The 15,452-nt window shown below is 35.1% G+C and overlaps 3 protein-coding genes across 3 annotated transcripts; 1 reads left to right on the plus strand and 2 right to left on the minus strand.

Annotated features, from left to right (window-relative positions):
- Positions 1-216: 216 nt before the first annotated feature.
- TRIADDRAFT_8831 (uncharacterized protein) lies at positions 217-477 on the minus strand (the record flags this gene model as incomplete). Its single annotated transcript, XM_002113705.1, has 1 exon — positions 217-477. A coding segment is annotated over one exon (261 nt), but the record flags the coding sequence as incomplete, so codon positions are not given.
- Positions 478-3,175: 2,698 nt separating this feature from the next.
- Positions 3,176-6,338, plus strand: TRIADDRAFT_27020 (uncharacterized protein; the record flags this gene model as incomplete). Its single annotated transcript, XM_002113344.1, has 14 exons — positions 3,176-3,297; positions 3,451-3,574; positions 3,705-3,812; positions 4,048-4,204; positions 4,342-4,447; positions 4,540-4,609; positions 4,692-4,802; positions 4,909-5,052; positions 5,160-5,350; positions 5,451-5,604; positions 5,718-5,798; positions 5,933-6,000; positions 6,084-6,134; positions 6,218-6,338. Coding segments are annotated over 14 exons (1,608 nt in total), but the record flags the coding sequence as incomplete, so codon positions are not given.
- A 1,825-nt stretch (positions 6,339-8,163) lies between these two features.
- On the minus strand, positions 8,164-15,114 carry TRIADDRAFT_57482 (uncharacterized protein; the record flags this gene model as incomplete). The annotated part of the gene is made up of 7 exons (XM_002113706.1): positions 8,164-8,234; positions 9,416-9,748; positions 9,994-10,173; positions 10,312-10,503; positions 10,670-10,845; positions 10,945-11,086; positions 14,733-15,114. The coding sequence occupies 7 exons, from the start codon at positions 15,112-15,114 to the stop codon at positions 8,164-8,166; spliced, it is 1,476 nt and encodes a 491-aa protein (XP_002113742.1).
- Between the last annotated feature and the right edge of the window lie 338 nt (positions 15,115-15,452).

Consider the following 15,452-nt stretch of genomic DNA (forward strand, 5'->3'; position numbering starts at 1 on the left):
TACAGTAAGACAAGATCGTCTAGCAGCTAGTCAAACAGGCAACAGATAGAAATGGAAAAAAGTTACAGCATATTGACAATGCTCTAATTGCAAGTAAGACCCACATTAGTTCAGTGATATCCAAGGATATGACCACTAGGAATCTTTTCGACATTACCAAGTTTCCATCTCTTTCAGCCATCCTTCCTCTTCTGGTGTTAACTTGAGTACATGAGGTGGTGGTGGTATATTTCTCTCATATCTTACACCTCCAGGACTATCAGGATGAACATAGGGATCGGGATGCTTGTAAAGGTTAAATTCTTTCATTGCTTCTTCATATAATTGGTTTGCCACCGTCATATTGGTTATATTTTTATTAGCATCGAAACGAGCTCGAATACAAACAGCTTCCCTTCTCCATTTATCTCGTTCAATAATCCATGATAGCGAATGTCTTAGGCATTGACGATAGAGTCTTGTTACACGCTGAGCGTGAGTAAGAGCAACTTCGGCCATTTTGATTGCTAACCCAAGGATTCTGGGCACTGGGCAAGCGCAATAACAAATATGGGGGAAAAGACGCAGCTTACCAAGCCATTTTTTCTCTCCACGCCATGATGATTTATACCTGCTATTCGCTACTGTATTATACACTATACTATATTTTCCACATTAGCAATCACATCAAGACTGCCAGTTGACCAGTCCCTGTCCATTCTAACCTGCCTTATGTATAGTCATGGACTACTGTATTATACACTATACTAAACTTTCTCATTTGACCAGTAGGGCCCAGCCCATATCAACTGCAGCGATGCTTGCAATGGCAGCTACCAAATCATGATCAGTCTCTCTCGGTTCCAGAGTTCCTTATTATAATGTATAGTCATGAACTACTACTGCTATGCTTGCTATGGCAGCTACCAAATCATGATCAGTCTCTCTCGGTTCCAGAGTTCCTTATTATAATGTATAGTCATAAACTACTACTGCTATGCTTGCTATGGCAGCTACCAAATCATGATCAGTCTCTCTCGGTTCCAGAGTTCGTTATTATACTGTATAGTCATGAACTACTACTGCTATGCTTTGCTATGGCAGCTACCAAATCAAGACTGCTCGTTGAGCAGTCCCTGTCGATTCCAGAGTTCTTTATTTTAATGTATAGTTATGAACTACTACTGCTATGCTTGCTATGACAGCTACCAAATCAAGACTGCTCGTTGATCTGTCTATCTCGATTTTAGCTTATTCTAATGCACAGTCATGAACTACTACTATACTTTCTACGGCAGCTACCAAATCAAGACTGCTCGTTGATCAGTCTATCTCGATTTTAGCTTATTCTAATGCACAGCATGAACTACTGCTATGCTTTCTACTGCAGCTATCACATCAAGACTGCCAGTTGATCAGTCTCACTTAACAATAGGATTGTATAGAGCAATGCCTCGAACCATAGGGCAATGTGTTTTACAACATCGTTTTGCTTTCAGTCACATAAGCTAGCCAACACGATGCACGAAATCGAGACATGAACTAGCTTGATTTATGCACTTCTACCACGATATCGACATAGTAACCAACACTTTCTATAATATACTGCATCGATAGATCTATTTCATCGATCCTTACTGTACAATGTACATACATACAGTACAGTGCATGAAAATAGAAATGCAATTACACCACTATCATTGCAGAATGTGCAAAATGACTCGTCACCCCTGCTCGTCCCGAGAATTTTGCATGTTGAAGCATGGTTCACTAGAAAATACGGTCTAACCTTCTTGTGTGCATGTCGATTTATGGAAAAGAAAGAGGATGAATGAAGATACCTGTGGACAGTGTAAAAACGGACTTTTTTTTATACAAAATAAGGTAAAAAATGTCGAAAACTACAGTAGTTAGTTACTTTATAGTTCGGATTGTTGATATACGGTTTGAAAAATTAGAAAAATAAGTCAACAACAAAATCGTTTATCCACCATACTGGCGTCGTGACGAGTAGAGGTGTTTGGAACAGTAGAGCATTTCATTTACTACCGTCACCGCAGTCTCTGAAATGAAATTGAAATGTCCGGCCATCCGAGTTCATTTCCGTCCAGTTGTCCGGTACCGTGTAGACTACTATATTACGGTAGTCGATAACAACTTGGTTGCTCTACAAGCGGCAACATGGCTGAGACCTCGACTTCGGATAAAAATCTTCAGCAAGATATTGCTGGCTGCGAAAGCGTCGAAGCATTTACAAAGGTACTTCAATCCAATTATTGAACTATTGCTATATATTACGATATAGGATGGATTCTTAGACTCATCGTTCTCTTTGGAAATTTTATAGTATAACTTGTAATAATGTAATATTGGAAGCACAGTAAGGTAGTCATTGTTACTATGGATATAGCTGAAGGGGACAGTAATGAAATGGATGCATGATGTAAAGTAGTGTTGCAATAGATTGAGTTAGTATCATATACAGTACTGCTATAAAAGATGCATTCTTGGATTCATTAATGTCTTTGAAAATGGCAATAGTACTATACTATATAATTAGAGTACTGTTGTAATATTGTGTGAATATGAGGTAGGCATACAGCGGCTACTAAAACCATAGCTGAAGGATACAGTAAAAGGATGCAGCATGTACGCGAAGTAGCGTTGGAATAGATTGAATTATTACCGTATGCAGTGGTGCTATAGCAAATGAATTCTTACATTTATCGATGTCTTGAAGAATTTCATAGTATAACGGAAGCACTGTAGTATTATATGAGAATGTCAGGTAGTCATTGTTGTTGAAGACTGCACCAGAAGGATACAAAATGTAGTAAAATAACAGTAAATATAATTTAGACAGAGAAAGATGCTAATCGATAAAGATGCTAATCGATTCTCTTATGGGTTTTACTGTCTACACCTAAACTGGATGGTAGCAAGATAAACTAAACTAATGTTATAGACTGTACCTAATGCGATTATATTTGCAAATTGTTCCAATTAATGATTAACTGGATTTCTTAGCTCTTTTGATGAATACTTAAAAAGAAGTTTAATAAACTATCGTACTGTAAATGAAGTTACGTAGTGCATATTAATAAGGCTATCATGTAAGCTTTTTCTATCTACTAATACCCGTGTACTGTATTTTTACGTAATCCTCGTCTCATATTAACAGTTAGTATTTCCTCCGCTGATCAAAGCAACACAATGTGGCAATAAGTTACCAACTGCTGGTGATGACTACGATTTTTACGCTTCTTATTCATCTTTTCAACAATTCATGCAAGAAGCTGGAGATCGTTTACTCTCCCTGTAAGTAATCTTCTCCTTAATTGGCTCTGATCCTTGGACTATTAATGCTTTCAATTTTAATTTATTTTAAATCATTATTAAACCTACTCTGGCAGCCTGTGCTAAGTAATATTTATCATTTTACTAATCGTATAATGACCACGTGTGTTGCAGCAATGGAGCATTGATTCGCCACTTAGGCCTTAATTGTAGATGGCCACTTCAGTCAGATGCTTTTGATATTGATGACAGAACCGACTCGTTAATAGACGCTAATGATGCAATATTAGAAAAAGTCGTAAGTTTGTTGATGACAATAAGCTGAACCTACTGTGCAGTATCTGTCTATGCTGTCGGATTTGTAATGCAAGTGTTGCACTAATACTTTTTACTGCTGAACAGTAAACTAATTCAGAATGCCTTATTAGGATCTACTAATAGATGAAGCTCAAGGTATCAAAAGAAATGTTGAACCGATGATTCCTGCCAACTCTAATCAAAATTATCCTAAAATCGCTAGTTGGAACACAAAAAGGGTTTGTTAACCGACAGTAAACAAAATCTGCTATCGCACTTTAGTTTTATATATACTCGTGCATTTCCTAAATTGGTTTAAATGCGGAAAATTTCTTCTACAGTACAGTACATAGTTAATTATCTAATCCTACGTACGTATACAAGACCATTCTACAGCTTGTTAAGCCTAATCCTAGCATCAACTTGCATATTCGATTTCCTTGATAAGTTACGATTTCGAACATTCTTACACAGGATAAGGTCAGAGCCATGGCGGAAAACTTCAAATTTCTACATGCTAAGAATATTCAAAGACCTCAACTACAGTTCAAAACGAAAATCGATAATTCAAGCTCACCCTTTATACCAAAACTGAAATGCAAGCCGAATGCCCTTGTGCCATTACCTAAAGGTATGCCACTGCTATGACAGCGTCAGTGTACGTATGCCTTTCGTAGTATTTTTAATCTTAACATTGAAGTACGAATAAGATAAAATACATAATGGCAATACCATGAGTAACGTCATAATTGTATTTACACTGGTTAGAGTACATGGAAGATGAACAAACTGCACGCACCGACAAATTCTCTTCGAAAGTGATAAAACTAGATCCGGAAGCTGAAGACGATAACGTAGATGGCCAAGAATCCAGGTAAAATCTTCTTGATAATGTTATCAATAAACAAAATGGTCCTGGATTATTCTCTGTCTGGCTAATATTAAATTTATGATTTATGGAATTAGACACCCCTATCGGTACGAAATTAAACATTTACAACCTATGGATTGGCAGCTGAAATCAAAAAAGCCTATGGTATATATTAGTTAATGTATCTGCTTGCTACTGCATTGTTATCATGTCTTCTTCAATATTACAAATACTTCTTCAATTATAGATGTATCTTCCACTTGATGAAACCCCGTTGAATGTAATTACCGAAAAGGATGAATTAAAAGATTTGTTGGAAACATTAAAATCTGTTACTGAATTTGCTGTTGATTTGGAGGTACTATTTAAAGATTATTTGTATAAGACAGAATTAGTAAATTATCACATTATAATGCGCCTATTTTAGGGATGTTTTATTTATATCAAAATTATTTTCTGGAAAGCATCATAGTTATAGGTCATATCAAGGCTTTGTATGTTTAATGCAAATATCCACACGTGATGCGGATTACATAGTCGATACTCTTGCACTTCGAAGTGAATTATGGACATTAAACGAAGTTTTCTCGGATCCAAAGATTATCAAGGTTTTAACGACAATTTAAATAATGAAAATTCTTATCAGGAATATTATCTGTTTTGGTATAAAGATATTAGGGTTTATTCTTCGATGATTAAAAATATTGTATCTTAGATTTTGCATGGAGCTGACAGTGATATTATCTGGCTGCAACGAGATTTTGCTATCTACGTGGTTAACATGTTTGATACTGGGCAAGCAGCTCGACTTCTACAGTTTCCTCGCTTTTCTTTATCATATTTACTTTTAAAATACTGTAATGTAACTGCAAATAAGGGATTACAGTTAGCAGATTGGAGAATTAGGTAAGATTTAATGTTGCAAGGGCCTTACGTGTACATTAAACTAAAATATTGTAACTGATGCAATCAGTATGGTAGTTGAGTGAACTGTTGTACGTTACAGGCCTTTGCCTCAAGAGATGGTCCAATACGCACGAGAAGATACCCATTACTTATTGTACATATTTGATGTCCTTACAAATGAATTAATGAATGCTTCGACGTCAGTGGATTTGTTAAAATCAAATTTCGACAGAAGCAAGAAGATTTGTTTACGCGTAAATAGCAGATTAATCCATTAAACTTTGATAGTCTACCTGTTATGGCTATGCTTGAAATGATTCTTGGCAAGTAGATTTTATGGAAATAAATCTTCTTTTACTACCTTTAGACTTACGAAAAGCCGGTTTTTAATAAAAAGTCTTATTTGAATTTATTATATAAGCATAAAGGTCGCTTTAATCATCAGCAAGTAAGAGGGGAATCAACTTATTTATCATTCTTCAATTTTCTGTCTAACCTTGGATTATTTAATGTAAAATTTATCACATTTTATATTGAGAAATTATTGGCTAATGTTGTATTTACGGCGTGCTTTTAAAACAGAATTATGCATTTGCAAAGCTGTATTCTTGGCGCGATAGTGTTGCTCGAGATAATGATGAGAGTGCAAAGTAGGCCAACTATAGTTATGCACGATGGATACTTTTTTATTATTATTTTCAATTCGATAAACTTTTATACATGTTTCTTTCAGCTTTGTCCTTCCAAATCATATGCTGCTACAAATTGCAGAAAATTTACCAAGGTTAACATTCACTCTTTCTTCATTTTGCCTTTTATTTATCATACTGTACATACAATATATATATATATACATCTGATCTACAGAGAGCCTCAGGGAATATTAGCTTGCTGTAACCCAATTCCGACTTTAGTGAGACAGTACATAGGAGATATTCATCAGATTATCAAAAAAGCCCGAGAACGAAGTATCAATGAAGTAATGTAAAATTATTGCAGTACTTTTATTTAATATTTGTAAATTTCTGAGATTAGTACTTAATAATAACTCTTTTTGCTGATAGGATTTGGATGAATTAGGTGATACAGGTGTACATAGCAATTCTGAATCCAAAGTCGCTTTTTCTAATCGAGAAAATATATTTGAACAGCAGGATATAAACGGTTAGTTTTACATGGCGAGTGATGCTAATCACTTTATAACTTAATTAGTATGTTTAGATATCACCTATAGCAGTAACGATTATTGAGAGCATTGATGGAGAGGTTTACATCTTGTAACCTGCATCTCTTTTAGAACAAAAATTATCGATTGAAGCGGTTGGCCCGGCTGTCACCGTCTTAACCACCCCATCCTTACAGCAGTTAGACTGGACGTCAAATAAGGTACTACATAATATAGAATTGGAGCTACAGTGAGATGTAAATAGCCATGGAGGTTATTGTAAAATATGCTTCTTTAGGACATGAATCAGGACATGAAACACAAAATTACTTCGATACTAAATTCATTTCCGAACCCTTTCGATAGTGTAGGTGTATCATTGCTGCTAAGATTTTAGTTTGAGTAGCGGAGGTGTACTTCAGCTTATTTCGGTTATTGGTATTTCTCAATATAGGTGTATCACTTCAATAGCAGCAATCCGGTTTTTGTTAAATCTAGCGATCGCTCAAAAATAACTGGTAGCAGTTCTCATCAAGAATTGTACGTTTATTGCAATATAACGTAGATACTGAATAATATTTTTAACTGATATTAATGTTTACTTTAGTCATCAGAAAATTTCTCATGACAGTAGTAAAAGTGATGGAGTTGAATGTGATGCTACATCCATTGAAAATTTGGTAGAAACAACGAAAGGTAAATAACTTATAGAGCTGATTTCTTAATTTGTTTATTACTATTTTGGATCACGATACCATCTATAGCTAGTGCTAGTTGCTGATCTAGAGGCAAATGGAATGTCCTTGTAATTCGTACGTAAATTAATCGCGGTACAATTTTACCATAATATTAAACTATCTTTACTGTTGCAACTTTCAGGCCAAAAACGGTCTCCAGAAGATATTATCTCTGAAGAAATTAAAGCCATTCGACAGAAGGTAAAAATTTTCCCCATGGGTATTGAGCAATAAAATTTGTTCTTTAAATACATTTCTTGAACAAGGATTAAATTTATATATTTTTTGATATTATAGAAACGCAAGAAAAATAAGAATTATAAAACCCTGCTGACTAGCCAAGAAGAACAGTTTACGCCATTTGATTACTCCAAGTCTTCTGACAAGTTATTTAGTAAGGATGTCATGATTGTAGAAGATATATGAGCTAAAGCTATTGTTGCGCTATTAATATTAATGAATTATTTTGAAGATTAGGAATTATACTCGATTGTAATAATTCGAATTTAAAAATATTATTTTAGGTAGTGAGCCATTAAAAACTGAGCCACAGGAAATGGTAAATAATGCTAAGGCCTATGATCCGAACCGAAGAAATAAAGCTTCAAAATACGCTAAGGTACGTATACACTTTTCTGTCTCTTAGAAAGACTTGATATTTTGACATTTTCCTTTGAGATAGTATAGTCGTGGAGTATTAATAGACTGTAGTATTGAACGTTTGTTCCCTATACTGTATACCCTTAATAACAATAGAAAGTTGCACCGCGTGGTAAAATCAAGAGTAAAATGGGCCAACGCACCGTGACCTTCAAACAAGGACCGTCACAGTAAGATTAATTATCCTTTCAGTGATACACAATAAGATAAAAATTAAATTTTTTGAAATTTTTATTTATTATTGAAGTAGGTCAAACAGTCAAGTGTTCTGGCCGAAGCGCTGACCAATTCCAGTAGATATTTTTAGATCGATGACTATTTGCTACGGTAGTAGCCAAAGTTATGGAGGGTAGAATTACATTGCTAACATTTGTAATCTTGTGTAAAGATTTCGATATAACAATATTAATTTAAAGCATTGTAAATAGCCCTACGACGATATTCAAATCCGAAAAAAAGTCGTTATAATCTGTATGAAGTCATATAACCAGATAATTTTATAAATTAAATGCTTTTACAGAAAGTACTTTACTTAATAAAGCTGTTATATATGTTACATCAATGACTGTGTCACATGAAGCCGTTGTCAATGCATGAAATGTTCTTACTGTACTTTCCATTATTCAACTTCGATAACTCGTACTGTGTTCGAGCTAAATTGTGCCAAAGTTAGTAATCGCTCTAATCCAAGTATATTACCATTACATGACTAACGATCTGTAATTATTGTTCAAATAGCATACAATACGGACTAGAATAAGACCGCTGTATATCTGTAGAGCGAAAATGATTATAGCATTATCCTTCACAAATACTCGTGCGTAAAGACAAATCAATCACTGCACTAAAAGAGATATAATCAAAAATCTGAAAAGTTTTTTCAAAGAGCTTAACAGCAGTCATCAATGGGTTAAATGATATTGATAAATTGTTCTACTATAATTCATAGAAATAGGATGTCAGTAGATTCTGAATTTAGTTTGTAAAGAATATACAGTAAGAAGAACAAGAGTCAACACTTTAGTGCAGAATAAAAGATGCCGTGTAGTATAGATGAATACTATCGAAATCCAGTGATTGTAATTTTGTTATGAATGAAAGAAAAAATGTATAAGAAAGTGTTTAACAGAAATGTATCGCACTTAGGTAAAATTAATAAGAATATGTGGAAGTTAAATGGCCTCTCCTTGAAAAACTGTATTAATACATAATATTAGTACAGTATATAAAATTGATTATTTTTAACCTAAATTCATAAATTGGCAATCACGACAAAGACAATAAAGTTTTATATCTACTAGACAGCAGTTTCAACAGATAGCGGACCTTCGCGATGCTCATCATGGTGGCGTCTGTTATCATTATGATGGTGATGATGCCCAGTTCGATGATGGTGATGTCGGTTGTGGTGGTGCGAATGGTGATGATGATGATGATGATGATGACCACGATGTTTGCGTCCTTGTTCATCATCGCTCTCTGATTCAGAACTGCTAGTACTACTTTCGCTACTGCTGGAATCTATTGCAACTGGAGTGTGATGCAATAATTTAGGACCCATTAATACAATAAGAGCTGCTCCTAAAGGGGCTGTGATTAAGATACTTAAAACTGCAATGGTTAAAATAACGTTCCCACGACGAAGGTCATCAGGATCATTGCCCCTTAATCTAGCAGTATCCAGGGCAATAGATCCAATAGCTGCCTGAACTGTTGCTTTAGGTAGCCAAGCAATTGCTACGAACAATTTCTCTTTCCATGCAAGATCGTTATGTGATACACCAATGTAGGTAACTACGACCCTAATTGCTAATCCAGCAGATAACACAGCGAAACCTATTCAAAACAACAGTAGTAGTAATTAACTTAAAAACGATGGACTTTAAATCACATCTAGTAATCGGCAATTGGTATGATATATTTTATAGGTAATATTGCACATGAACAACAACGGTTAACAATGTATGTGCTTGTGAAAAAAATCGAGTCAGGGCCGAGGAGATTTGTTATTCTTGTATGGTACACAGACAGTATAGGTTCTTATCGTTATAGATCATGCTAAATACAATTTTTAAACTTACTTCCTCCAATAATACTACCAGTAAGAAAATTAATATCAACTTCAGCTCCAATTAGACCAAAGAGAATTGGCTGAAATAATTGCCATAGAATGTCAATGCTATGTTCAACTGTTTCTTTAGTAGTTCTCCATTGCATAGCAGCTACAAAAGAGCAAACTAAAGCTGCCAGAGCACCTGCACCTGTTAAAATATTTCATATTGTAAAGCATATCATTAATAATCAATCAAACAGTCGATAAATTGAAGTAAACTGTTCTATCTACATTCGTAGTATGATCAAACGCTAAATTAAATTGTTCCATTTGATACTGTTCCTACCTGAAAATTCTACAGCACGACTACCAAATATAAATAAGTTATTAAGACTCAGCAATAACACAAATCGATTTCGTGATACGCCATCTTCATCATTGTTAGGGAAGAACCAACAGACTATACCGGCTACTACACCGAAAGCAATTCCTACTAATATCTCCACCGGACCACGAAATATGTTAAATATGATGTCGCCTGTCAGTCAATCATAAAGAGAAACTTAACCATGTCGTTGGATAACCTTACGCGCATATTAAAATTATTGAAATAGTCCACACTCTCTACTACCAATTCTATCATATAATTTTTTTTTACACATTTACTGTAGCTTCGATAAAGACGTGCAATTTAACTACGGTACCTGTAGAAAAAGCGATACCAAGGAAAACTCCAAAGCCACTGATGGCAAAAACATCATCGATCGATGCTGCGGCAATAACCAATGTGGGAATCCCCTTATTGACACCATAACCGCGTTCTTGTAGTGATAATAAAGTCGGAATGACTACAGCAGGTGAAACTGCAGCCATAACAAATCTAAACAGTATTACAGTTACAAATTAATTGTGATATACGCGTCAATTATATATGTATATCGCTCTAGATATTCAACTATTGCATAGGATCGGAAATTACCCTAGCATAATTCCCCAAAGCCACGGTAAATCCATCACGTATCGAGCAACAATTGCATCTACTACAGTTTCGCATATGCAAGGAAGGAATGCAACACGTAAAACAGTAAATTTTTGATGGATTAGAGCTTTCCAGTCCAAACCTAAAATACACGAAAGTAATGTTGGAAAGGAAAGTATTAAAATATTACTCAACCAGTAATTGCAATTTAGCAAGCTAGTCTTTATTTGATACTGAATGCATTACTTTACGACGTAAAATTTATAATTATTTCAATAACATCCAATGGATATACTATACTGTATACAGTATCCAGGGGAGGAGCTGTGTTACGACTGAAAATTCTCAAATAGCAAAATAGTGCTAGGTTATTTTTGACTGATTGATTGATTTGTGCCGATAGCCTTTTTTAGAATACGGGGATTGTTTATACTGATATGAAGCAAGAATAGTAATGTCATGTACGGCGGTATGATGTAGAAATGTTTAGTATGTGTAGAATACGATAATTCAATTGCCAAGCAATCGCTTATACGTGGTTAAATAAAGCATCATCCAATTCAGCAATAGGTCAATAAATGATGATTGTATATCAAATTACACAACAACTGCTATCTAGCAATCAATATCGAGAACTAATATCGTCTAATTTCAGCAAATAAAATACAGTTCAAAGTAAAGTTGGATGTCTATCGTACTGTATGTCGTAGAGTGTGTCATGGCATAAAAAACTGGATCAATGCCAGCACGTTAGTAAATAATGGTATGTAAGCTTTTAGAATCGTTGGCCATACTGAAAACAATTTAAAACTACAGGATACCGAGAAAGGAATGTAGAAAACTATGCGGATTGAATATGGATACTGTATATTGAGATTTAAAATAGTTTTAGTATACGCAGCTCATTTAGACTGCCTGAACAGGATGGCTAAGAAATGATACCACTCTCGTGAAATATTAAACAACATGTTCAACTGCTGCATTCAGCAAAGGAATTGCGAGCAATTATGTGTACTGTACTTTAGAATGATAACAACAGTTATTATTACTGCAATAATGAATCAATTACAGTATTGTATAGTCAATTATACTTTACTTTTCTCTTTTACAGCCGTATACTGCATGGATAGAATTCTAGCTAAAACAAGAATATGCATATACTGTACGCTAACTAGTGCTAAACGATGCATTCCTTCAATTTTGTATAATTTTCTCTTGTACTCAAAATTATTTTAGGCATGTACCGCATTTACAGAATCTTTCACTACAACAGAATAGTCTTTCTTCCACTAAGAATTATAGTCTCATACAGTAGAAAACTACAGTATTGTAGTAGAAATCAGAGTTGGATTGCATCTTCAATTTTGGATTATATGTAAGCGATAAAGCAAATCAGCCAATAAATAATAGAGTAAAGTACTGTACATTCATTCAGTTCGATCACATTCTAATCGACAGTGCAGCGTTAATTTATCCACGCTTGTAAAATAGTACGTAACAGTAGATAACTTGTTGGTGAAAATCAATCCAAGTAGTAGATATGTATGATCATAAAGCATGAGATGAGTAGAACATCCATCGGATAAGCACATTACTGTACAATCTTTCATATTATAATTCGGTAAAGGGACTACAGCTTGAAAGGGTAGTTCACAACGATATGCAGTTTACAAAAGAGTCGTTCTATTCAACGTGAAGTACTGTATTAGTTTTTTTTTGGACATCTCAACCTCACCCCATGTTTGCGTACAGTTGAACAACATTTACTGACGAAAAATTGGCACACTCTTTTCTCGATTTGAATGATTTTGTTCAACTTCCATCCCCTTTCATACCATTGGCAGACAATTGGAGTCGCCGATGGAAAATTCACGATGCAATTTTTTTCCCCTCAGTACGTCTTATCGTGCGGCAAATGGCAATCTCTAGTCATCATTTTCGATGTAACTTGCTCAACCAATAGTAGTAGGAATGTTATTTCCATGGTATTTGATTGCGTGTTTACTGATCTGTCTTTAGTAATAGGTAACAATTAAACTGTCTATGCATTGCGCAAAACAGACATTTACTAAATATTGATCTTTTGGATTGATATTATTGATCGTCATTATCTATCATTGTCGTCCATAGAGTACCGTATAAAAGAGTCCTAACCAGTAAACGATCGATTGATCATTCTATAATTTACATAATTAATCGGTCCAAGCGATTGAATGATTACGCAACGGTATTAACGAATTTTAAAATAAACGTTGCAAGAATAAGAATCCATCTCGATTTTACCAAATGAAGCAATGGAAACTATCGTATTGCTGATGAAAGTGAACTGTGTGACAAAAGTTACGATACATTAATTTATGTATTATTCAAGAGTGAAAATTCTGATTGTGTGTCATGATCTTTGCAGGTAGAGAAAAAAATTGAACAGCATCATCAAATAAGACGAACTACTCGGTTCAAATTGCTCATCGCGATACATGACCTACTTACTGTATCGTATGTCTTTTAAAAGTGTAAGCAATATTATTGATTGGTATATGGAGTTGATAGTATTGACAAAAGTAGACAAAAAACAAAGTGCGAATAAAATAGCCGTTTGCCAGTTGCCTGCTATATGAACAAGAAATGGTCAAGGCATTGCCTAGGCGTGAAGTAGGTAGGACGGACATCCTCTAGCCATAATAATAATAATTAGAGTACAGTAAATTAGTTGTCAAATTAGTTATCCATTTCTTTTCCAGTGTCATCGATTTACAGCCATGAATACTATGGAGACAGTAGAGTTGGATTTTTTGTTGGACTTTCACTGGATTGAGAACAATCTCAAATGTTGTGAAAGTTTGCTTTGCGTCACTTTCACACTCATACTATAGCCTTAGGTCGTTTTAGGAGCAATTACCAGTTTTTCTCCATTTTTTAATCACCATTATATTCAAGGGATAAGATGAAGATTATTTACTAGCTATCAATCAGTTTATCATCATGTCCTAAGAATCAAGGGTCAATCAACGATTGGTGTTGATGAGGCCAAAGAAGAGCATGAAAAGTCTGGATAATATTGTATTTAGTGTTGTATAGCATGAAAGGCCTGGATCATGTTTTATTATCATTGATGAAACCAACAATAAATAGTTTAGAGTTGATGGCATTCAATAGGAACAGAAATAGAATGTTGTAAGGGAAGAGTTGCTTGACCAACTCATTGATGACACGATCAACATTGCTGATGATGTGACCATCTCTAGCAATTGATGATGCCATGAGATAGATTTGAAAGAAATGTTTTCTTAATCAAGCAACTCTTGATTGTTGGTCATTAAATGGAGAAAAACAAACATGGATGAAATAGATAGCAAGGAGTTGACTTGACGTCTTAGGACTGCAGTTGGACATTATTGATCAAGTGAGATAGATGGAAAGAATTGGTTAAGGGGATAAAAAAATGGTAGGAGTGGATGGATGCCTTTGGTTAAGTCATGGTCTATCGATCTATTTTACTGTAGTGTACAGCATGTCAACTGTGGAAAGTAGAGTATGAGGGGAAAAAGTGTTTTAGGCCTTGAAATTGTACCATAGTCTTATCCATTGGATGCTATCAAGAATGTGGATATCATTATCACTGACTGAACGAGGCAGGCGTCCAAGTTGATGAACAACTAGGAGCGAACATATTGGATTATAGAATTAAGGATAAAAACGATGATGACGCTAATCATCAATGCAGATTATTGATGGATTGGATTAAGGAATATTTTAATTGCATATCATTTGTTGCACTTCAGTCATACCTAATCCCGCTCGTGTTAGAATTACGGCTAAAGCCATGGCTCGCAGTGTACCCGACCATTTTGGATCGATACTTTTAGCAACATTAATTGTGGGCGCATTACGCAATGTAAAGCCAACCACCAACATGCCAAGCAATGCTGGACCTTTCAATTTGGCTACAATAAATCCACCTAAAGCTGAAGCGGTTATCACCACAAATAAGGAGAAGATATTACCACCTGGTAACGCTTCCTTGCCCAAGATAGACCATAATAAGCCATAAGCAATAGCGACTTGTAGAATTCGTGTTAAGATACGAGCCAATTTTCCCGATGGTGGTGAACAGATCCGATTGCTGCTAATAGAACCGGAGTAGTTTTTATTATCGTTGATTTCAGCCATTGGATCAATGGATTGAATGATGACGACAATGCAAATAATGAATTTTTCCAATTTTTTTTTTTTCCAATCTTGAAGGGTAGTTAGTGTATCAAAGCCACTTTGTCAAGAGAATGATCGTCTGGTTGTCGATGGAGGGTAATTTTTTGCACACACACACACACACACTAGTATATCTCGACCAAGTTGGCGATAATAGTGATCGGCCAAGGCATGGATGGTTAGCGGAAAAATGAACGAACCAATATTAATGTTGTGTCGTGTGATGGCAATGTGGACTGTCTTGTTGTGGCCAAAATCGATCACACTGGGGCCTACAATGACTTTGGATTATACCTGAT

Source organism: Trichoplax adhaerens, genomic scaffold (assembly GCF_000150275.1).
Source record: "Trichoplax adhaerens TRIADscaffold_6 genomic scaffold, whole genome shotgun sequence".
Classification (NCBI taxonomy): Eukaryota; Metazoa; Placozoa; class Uniplacotomia; order Trichoplacea; family Trichoplacidae; genus Trichoplax; species Trichoplax adhaerens.